The following is a 9,642-nucleotide window of genomic DNA, read 5'->3' on the forward strand; positions in this document are numbered from 1 at the left end:
TGTGAGTTGAGAGCAAACCCTAGCAAAGATGTCAGTGAAAATGATGGGCAGGTGGAGTAGGGGGACGGTCCAGATTCAAAATTTTCTGAGGGACATAAAATTATTAAGGGCTGCTTGGAGCCCCCCAGGTAGGTTTGTTTGTTTATTAGATTTTTATTGCACTCTTTCAGCCTTGTTCTGGCCTCATCAGATAGCAAAAACATATGATGACCTTGCAGGTCATCTAGTGCAGGGGTCCCCAACCACCGGGCCGCGGACCAGTACCGGGCCGCGGGGCATGTTGCACCGGTCCATGGAGTCAGCAGCTACCGGCCCTCATCCCGCCACCCCCTCCCTCCAGCGCTTCGCCTCACGCTGGGCAAGAGGCTTCGGGAGGCAGGTTCTGCCGGCCACAGGACGATGGACGGGACAGAGGGGCGGGAAGGACCGAGAGGCTCAAGCCTCTTTTGGCTTCTGCGGCGGGGCGCTTTTGCGTTTTTGGCTGGGGGGAGGCAGGAGGACCAGCCTGACCCCCTCTCTCCAGCGCTTAGCTCTTGCTGGGCAAGAGGGCTTGGGAGGCAGGTTCTGCCAGCAACAGGGCGATGGTGGGAAAGATGCTTAATCCCGCCCCCAACCACACCCCTTTCCGCCCCCACCGGGCCATAGAAAAATTGTCTTGCTGAAACTGGTCCCTGGTGGAAAAAACGTTGGGGACCACTGATCTAGTGCAACCCCCTGCCCAAGCAGGGACCCTACACGTGCCTCTACCTAGGATCAAACTCACAACCACCTCATTGTGAGGCAAGAGCTTCACCTCTAGGCTTGGTTGAAGCTCTCCAATATGATTTCATTCATATTGGCCTTCTCTTAATCTTTTTGTTTTCCCCTACAGGTACACGTTCACTTATAACCAGTTCTTGAGTAATCGTTTGAAGATAGAATGGATCTCCTCGGGGATACTTCCAAAATGGTGAAGGCTGTCCACCTCCCCCACCATTTCGTAGCATTTATGGGTTGAGAGCAAACCCTAGCAAAGATGTCAGTGAAAATGATGGGCAGGTGGAGTAGGGGGACGGTCCAGATTCAAAATTTTCTGAGGGACATAAAATTATTACGGGTTGCTTGGAGCCCCTCAGGTAGTTTTCTTTGTTTATTAGATTTTTATCGCACCTTTATAAGTAACATCTCCAACAAACATTCCTCATCCTATTTTCTTCACAACAACAACAACCCTGTGAGGTAGATTGGGCTGAAAGAGAGCAACAGGCCCCAGCAAGCTTTCATGCAACTCACCATCTTCTGGTTTCCAGCCTGGGGCCTTCAATACTAGACCAAGCTGGCTATAGTTTGGAGCCCCTCCAACCAACTGCTCTGCAGTGACTATTTGGCTCCAAGTCTGTCATTTTAAACTAGGGATGGTCTAAAACTGTGGCCCCTTTATGATTTGTGGACTTCAACTCCCAGAATTCCCATGTCGTTCCGGAAGGGCTGAAGGGCTCTTTTTGGCAGCCTTATAAGAGGTAACATGCCTGCTAAATGTTGGAAATGTAATCAGATACCGGGTTTGTATTATCATATGTGGTAGACATGTCCAAAGGCAAAAAAAAAATATTGAACAAAAATACATACATGGTAAAACAACATATAGAAAATATGGTAAAACAACATACAGATTTAAAACCAGAAATATTTTGGGGTATCTTACCAGAAAAATACAATAATGGAAATACATATTTAATTTTACACGTGCTAACAGTGGCTAGAATTGGGTTTGCACAACAGTAGAAGAACGAAGAAATCCCTATGGATGAAAGTGTAATTAAAAAAAATATTCGAATGTACAGAAATGAATAAATTAAAAGTAAGGAGAAGGAAGAAACAGAATATTTTTTGACACGGGATTTGTTTTACCAATGGCTGACTGATAGAAACAGAAGTTACAAAATTAAAAGCTTAAGAGAATTATTAATTATATAAACGTAGACTCCCCGAGTTTACGCAGAGGGGCGGCATACAAATCTAATAAATAAAGGTTTACTAAAATGGATAAGCAAATACTATTATTAAAGGGAACACCCAAAGATCTGAATGAATGAAATATTCTCATTGAATACTTCATTCTGTACAAAGTTGAATGTGCACAACAGCATGCGAAATTGATTATCAATAAGTGTTGCTTCCTAAGTGGACAGTTTGATTTCACAGAAGCTTGATTTACTTGGAGTTATATTGTGTTGTTTAAGTGTTCCTTTTATTATTATTTTTGAGCAGTTTATAAAACTGATGAGCATGATGTTGGCCACTGTTCCTTTTCTGGTCTCCTGTGAATTTCAATTAAATAAATTTGGGGAAACATACTCTAGTTTGGTTCCCGGTGACTGCATGGGTCAAAGAAGGCTTCTTGCTCTCCTTTAACAGATTAATAGTTGGAATGGATCTTGCAGGTCATCTAGTCCAACCCCCTGCCCAAGCAGGAGACCCTACCTAGGATCGAACTCACTACCTCCTGATTGTGAGGCAAGAGCTCCACCTCTAGGCTTGGTTGAAGCTCTCCAAGATGATTTCAGTCATCTTAGCCTTCTCTTCATCTTTTTGTTTTCCCCTACAGGTACAAGTTCACTTATGACCAATTGTTGAGTAATTGTTTGAAGATAGAACGAACCTCCTCAGGGATACTTAAAACCTGCTTCCAAAATGGCGAAAACTGCCCACTTTTCCCACCACTTCGTAGCATTTATGGGTGTTTACAACTTCCTGCAGCCACAGGACCATGTTTTACGATGCTTTTGTCAAAAGCCAGCGTTTACTTGCATTTTTCAGCAAAAGCAAAACCAATAAGGATCAAATAATACATTTAAGGAGGAGAAAAGGAGTTGGGGGAAAGAGTAGACAGTGAGATGAAAAGAAAAGAAGATGGGTGTTGTATCCTTACAAGAATCAACTTCAGACTCTCTGAGTAAGTAACGGTTCTTTTTATTAGAGCAGAAGGTAACGGTTCACAGAATGGAAACAAGACAACAACAACATGGCCGTGCCTGGCAGCTATATATATCCCGGGCTGCCAGGCTGAGCCAACCAATCACCTTGAAGTATTTTCCCGCCCAAGGAATATGGGGCGGGTACAAGGCCTAACTGTCCTCTGGACACAACAATGGGGAAAAGAAAAAAGATACTAAGCTAAGGAAGTGGAGACGGAAAAAATACATATATAAAAAGGAAAGAGTAGAAAAATTAAAACAAAATGGATGATAGAAGACCAGAGACTGTCTGCTGTTTTGTTTGTTTTATCCGTAAAAGAATTAAATTAGATTTTAACGGTGATAAGATAAGAGAGACTGCGGGAACTGGGCATGGATAGCCTAGGAATCCTTCAATTCAGTTACTGTGGATTTATCTACCACGTCTGCTGGAAGTTTGTTCCAAGGATCTACTACTCTTTCAGTGAAATAATATTTTCTCATGTTGCTTTTGATCTTTCCCCCAACTAACTAAAAGGGCTGGCTCTCAGACAGCCTTTTCTGGATTGTAAATACAGTAGTACCTCTAGATACGAGCTGCTCCACATGCGAGTATTTCAAGATACGAGCCACGAGGGGAGAGAAATTTCTGTTCTAGACCCGAGCTGAAATTCGGGATACGAGCCGAGCGTCCACTAGGTGGTGCAAGAATCCTTGCTTTTGGTTATCTCGGAGGGGAAAAACAAAGTCTAAAGCGATTTGTTCCAGATACGAGTTGCTCGACATACAAGCTCCCTTCTGGAACCAATTATACTTGTATCTAGGGGTACTACTGTAGTTGCCAAATAAAGAGCTGTTGTTTTGAAACCACTTTTCTGCCTCTTCCATTCACCCTATCTAACCCTGGCGACAAAGGTGGGATTGGAAGGCAGATAGACCAGAAATGAGTTGACAGCCTCGCAATCCATCCGTAAGCAATATTGGAAAAATAAATTTATCGTCCTTTTCACGCAATGAAGGAAAATGTAACTTGCCGCCTAGGAGCGGACTGCCTATAGATGTAGTCTTTCTCTGGATGAATGCAATGAAAGATGGGATTCATTTATACAGAATGCCGTGTGTTAAAAAATAGATAAAAGTGTCAAAGAATGTATTTATGAAATTATATAATTTTGCCTTCGCAAGTATGTGTAGAATTATAATGTGACATGTTTTATTTAGTTGTTTTTGTTCTGGCTATTTACATTTTTTTCCCCTTTCTTCAATCATATATGCACCCCTGTTGCTGTTATTTTTGTGTTTTGTTGTTTATTTTGTACAAATAAAAACTGCACATTATCAACCAGTATATCAGTGTCATGTGAATGCTTAACTTAGAGCTTCTCCCTTTCAGAATGCATTCCCCGATTAAGAAAACCTACTGCTCAACAGGTTGATTGTGGAAATTAATGGCACTGTAGAATAGAATGGAATTGGAATTAGAATTAGAATAGAATATATATGGAAGACATATATGGAAGTTTATTTACCACAGGGGGCATACAGGTGTGGACAGAAAAATGGAAACACCTTGAAAAATCATCAAAATATCTTTTAAGATGGTGTTGGTCCACCTTTTGCAGCAAATACAGCCTCAATTCTCCGAGGTATTGATTCATACAAATTGTGAATTGTTTTCAAAGGAATTTTAGCCCAGTTAAAGCACCCTCCAGTTCTTTTAGAGACGATGGTGGTGGAAATCGACTTCTTACTTGAATCTCTAAAATTGACCATAAATGCTCAATAATGTTGAAGTCTGGTGATTGTGGTGGCCAGATGAGATGCTGAACTTCATTAGAATGTTCCTCAAGCCATTCTTTAACAATTCTTGCTCTATGGATTGGTGCATTATCATCTTGAAAGATGGCATCCCCCTCTGGAAACAGTTCTTGAACCATAGGATGAATTTGGTCAGCCAAAATTCCTAAATAGTGATGGGTGTTAATGCTTCTATGAGGGAAATCGTTGGCCCGGTGGATTTCCAAGAAATAGCATCCCAGATCATCACTGAACCCCCATGTTTGACAGGAGAAGGCAGTCCGGATGAAATGTTTATTTTGGTTGTCTCCAAACGTAAACACGGCCGGAGGTGAGAAAAATGATGACTCATCAGAGAAAATCACATTTTGCCACTGCTCGAGGGACCATTTTTGGTGGTTTCCACACCACTCTAAACACTTTGAAACATTTGTCTTTGAGAGCAGAGGTTTTCTAATTGCAGCTCTTCCATGGAATCCAGATTTGTGAAGCTCCCTTCAAACACATTTTGTGGAAACTGGGTTCTGTACGTGTCTATTGAGCTCTGCAGTGATTTTAGGAGCTGTGGTCTTGCGATCCATTCTAACAATTCGCTTTAGAGTCCAACGGTCTCTCTCAGACAACTTCGACTTTCGACCAGACCTGTGCTTGGCTGAGGACATTTTCCCTTCTTTTTCAAAAGTAGTCATTACTTTTGAGACATTACCTCTTGAAACGCCAAACATTCGGGCACTTTCTGTTACACTAGCGCCCGCCATTCGAGCACCAACAATTTGGCCTCTGAAAGTCTGAGAGGTCTGCCATTTCTAGAAGGTTATAACCAATTTCCTTAAATTTCCTTAAATTTCTGTAAAAAAAAAAGTAGTTTAAAAAACCACAAATAACAGAATTAAAAAAACCCATAAAATATGTCAAGTTTTGGTTGATTTGAACATGTTCAAACATTATGATGCCAAAAAGTCAAGTGTCTCCATTTTTTTTGTCCACACCCTGTATATGGAGTTCTCCAGCCACCCTGGTCATACAGAAAAAGTTACTTGGATACGCAGCAAACATTTCTAACCAATGGAAAAAGAAAGATGACCAGTTGTCATGATTGATACGACTCTAGCTGAGTGACAAAGAATCGTCTGAAACTGTTGTAACAAAATTGGAAAAGAGCTTTGAGGTCTTCCAGTCCAATCCTCTGCTCAGGCAGGAACCCTATACCAGGGGGTGTTTCTCACAGTTTGGACTGGATCTCCCGAACAGTAGCGACTCTGGTGACGTCAAGGATCCGATTCGTTCAGTGTTGGTCCATGAGCGCCACCATCTTTTTTTTGAAATTTTTGGTTAATTTTACTGTGTTTCTTTTTTTATATATATAAAACTTTATTAATTTTCTTAAATTTCACATACAAACTTACAAACATTTAACACATAGTAGGGGTTACAGTTACCCCTCTCATCTTAGAAGATTCATTTTTAATACAGAAAAAGAATATGTTCTTAATTCATTAAGTCAACATATTAATCTAAATGAAAAGAATATTGTTCAAACATTCTAATAATATAGAAGTTAAGTTAATAAAAAAAGAAAAAATATAAAATCATTTTGGCATATTCATACATTTCTCATATTGTTCAATTTTTATTTTTATCTATCCACTTATAAACTTTATTCCAAATAGTATAAAATTCAGATTCTTCTTGGTCATTCAACCTTCTTGTCATCATATCCATCTCTGCATTTTACTGTGTTTCGATGGCTTCTCCTTTTTTGCTGCTTGAAGAAAGGCCCTCCCATCTGCCCCCAGATTAATACTTTTACCTTTATTTCTTCGTCCACTGATCACCTCCTCAGCTGTGTTTTGGGTCGATTCCAGATACTGGACTTGCACGGAAATAAAATTACATGAGGGTACACAAGTGCGAGCAGAGCACACACACTTGCAAAGTGGTGGCGAAGTTAAGCGGAACCCACCCTTACCCTACACCACTTCAGACAAATGGTTATCCAACATCTTAATAATAATAATAATAATAATAATTATTATTATTATTATTATTATAATTTATTAGATTTGTATGCCGCCCCTCTCTGAAGACTCAGGGCGGCTGACAACAATAATCAGACAATATAACATTGCAACAAACCTAATATTAAAAGAAAACAATATATAAAACCCCAAAAATTAAAAACCATGCAACACATACATACCAAAAATATAAAAGCCTAGGGGAGGTGTCTCAGTTCCCCCATACCTGGCGATATAGGTGGGTCTTGAGTAATTTACGAAAGACAAGGAGGGTGGGGGCCGTTCTAATCTCTGGGGGGAGTTGATTCCAGAGGGCCGGGGCCGCCACAGAGAAGGCTCTTCCCCTGGGGCCCACCAAATGTTTGGTCGACGGGACCCGGAGAAGGCCAACTCTGTGGGACCTTATCGGCTGCTGGGATTTGTGCGATAGAAGGTGGTTCCGAAGGTTTTCTAGTCCACTGCCATGTAGAGCTTTAAAGGTCATTACCAACACCGGTGACCGGAAACTGATAGGCAGCCAGTGCAGGCCACGGAGTATTGTAGAAACGTGGGCGAATCTGGGAATCCCCACGATAGCTCTCTTAAAAACTTCCAGCGTTGGACCATTCACAACTTCTAGAGGAAAGCTGTTCCACTGATTAATTGTTCCAACTGTCAGGAAATTTCTCCTAAGTTCTAAGTTGCTTCTCTCCTTGTTTAATTTCCATCCCTTGCTTCTTGCTCTACCCTCAGATGCTATGGAGAATAGTTTGACTCCCTCTTCTTTGTGGCAACCCCTGAGATATTGGAATACTGCTATCATGTTTCCCTTAGAAAGTATGTAGAGAAGAGCACAAGGATGATTAGGTGACTGGAGGCTAAAACATGAAGAACAGTTGCAGGAACTGGGTATGTCGAGTTCAATGAAAAGTAGGAGTGTTCCAATATCTCAGGGGTTGCCACAAAGAAGAGGGAGTCAATCTATCCATAGCACCTGAGAGTAGAACAAGAAGCAATGAGTGGAAATTAAAGGAGAAGCAACTTAGAATTAAGGAGAAATGTCCCGACAGTTAAAACAATCAACGGAACAGCTTGTCTGCAGAAGTAATGAATGCTTCAACATTGGGAGTTTGAAGATGTTGGATACTCATTTGTCTGAAGTGGTATAGAGTTTCCTGCCTAAGCAGGGGGTTGAATCTCCAAGACCTCTTCCAACTCTCTTATGATTATATGTGTGTTCTGTCGGGCTCTCTGATAGAATCCTCCCAAAAATCCACAGGTACAAATTTCAGACACACACACGTTTGAAAATTCAAAACAATGTTCTTTATAATGAAAATTCACTTAAACCAAGCCCTCTTTTGGTATAGCAAAGAGCACTCGTCTCCAAACAAACTGGTAATCTGTACAAGTCCCTTATCAGTTCTGTTATACTTAGCTTGCAGCTGTGAGGCAATTCACAGTCCTTCTTCTTTCACAAAGTGAAACACACTTTGCTCTGGTTAAGTTTCAAAGTGGGGAAAAATCAGCACACAAAAGGTCAAAGTCAGTAAAGCAGTCACGAAACACAAGGATCAGATAATCCTCCACAATGGCCAAACCCACAGGCTGCTATTTATAGCAGCCTCACTAATTACCACAGTCCCACCCAACCACAGGTGGCCTCATTTTCTTTGATAATAATCTCTCAGTTGTTGTTGCCTATGCATCGCTCTCCGCATGCGTGGCTGTATCATTAACTCTTGTTCTGAATCCAAGGAGGAGCTAGATAATTGATCTCCTGAGCTGTCTGCCACACTCTCCTCCCTGTCACTCATGTCTTCTTGGTCAGAGGAGCCTTCATCAGCAGATTCCACGGGGGGCGGGGCAAAACAGGCCTGCAGCATGTGGATGTCTCCCCCACATCCACAGTCCTTGGGGCAGGAGCTGGGCCAGAGCTAACCACAACAATGTGTATGTATATGTACATATTTATTTAATTGGATTTGTATGCTGCCCCTCTCCAAGGACTCAGGCTGGCTCACAGCATATACAAAAACAGGACAATAATATAAATCCAATTAATGCTGCATTAAAAACAACCCTTCAATTCAGTTAAAAGAAAGGAAAACCTATCCAACCAATCATTCAACACTTCATACTTAAAACATTCATTGATCAGGGGGAAGATCTAAAAGTCCCAAGCCTGGCGGGAAAGATGAGTTTTAAAGCTCTTTCGGAAGGCGAGGAGGGTGGCGGCAGTACGAATCTCTGGGGGGAGCTGACTCCAGAAGGTTGGGGCTCCCACAGAGAAGGCTCTTCCGCTAGGTCCCGCCAGCAGACATTGTTTGGTCGACGGGACCCTAAGGAGGCCAACTCTGTGGGACCTCACAGGTCGCTGGGATTGTATAGCATATGTACATGGGTACATATTTATTTGGAAAGCGGGCATCAGACTTTCATTTTTTTAATGTCTGCCAGTGTGTTCACAGAAAAGTGACAACAAAGATTGTAGTCACTGACAACTTTCAAACATAAGCTTGAAAGGAGGCTCCTGCAACCCTGAGCTGCAAATCTTTCCCCCTTATTGCAAATCTTTCCCTCGTTATTAAATTAATCCTCCCTTTTCCATCCGCAAAATACAACGAGTTTCAACCTAGCGCAGCGCTCAATCACAAAAAAGGAAGTTTGACCTTAAGCCAGCTTACTATGCTGTGCCAAGGCCACCGCTTGCCTGCCTGCCCGAGTCGTCTGAACGCGAATACTATTTCTGCCGCCCGCCCAGCCTCCATTTTGAGCCATTCTAATCTGCACAAGGCAGTTTTCCCGTCTGGATTCCATCAGACCACAACTCTCAGGTGTTAACCGCTTCTCCCCCTAGTCCCGCCCCCCCCCCCTGATTTTTACGTCACGCTCGACACGCCCTCCCAGGG

General features: G+C 42.1%; 1 protein-coding gene across 3 annotated transcripts in view; it reads left to right on the forward strand.

The window, feature by feature from the left end:
• LOC139155711 (class I histocompatibility antigen, F10 alpha chain-like) overlaps positions 1–4,284 on the forward strand; it is a 42,109-nt gene extending 37,825 nt beyond the window's left edge. The window contains exons 7-8 of one of the 3 annotated variants that reach the window (XM_070730971.1): positions 872–949; positions 2,588–4,284. In XM_070730971.1, the coding sequence (XP_070587072.1) occupies positions 872–900 (29 nt within the window). In that variant the 3' untranslated portion in view covers positions 901–949; positions 2,588–4,284. Of the gene's footprint in view, positions 1–871 lie in introns of all 3 variants that reach the window. The other 2 variants (XM_070730970.1, XM_070730972.1) reach the window with 2 other exon arrangements.
• The last annotated feature ends 5,358 nt before the right edge of the window (positions 4,285–9,642 follow it).

The sequence above is a fragment of the Erythrolamprus reginae genome, unplaced genomic scaffold (assembly GCF_031021105.1).
Source record: "Erythrolamprus reginae isolate rEryReg1 unplaced genomic scaffold, rEryReg1.hap1 H_49, whole genome shotgun sequence".
Classification (NCBI taxonomy): domain Eukaryota; kingdom Metazoa; phylum Chordata; class Lepidosauria; order Squamata; family Dipsadidae; genus Erythrolamprus; species Erythrolamprus reginae.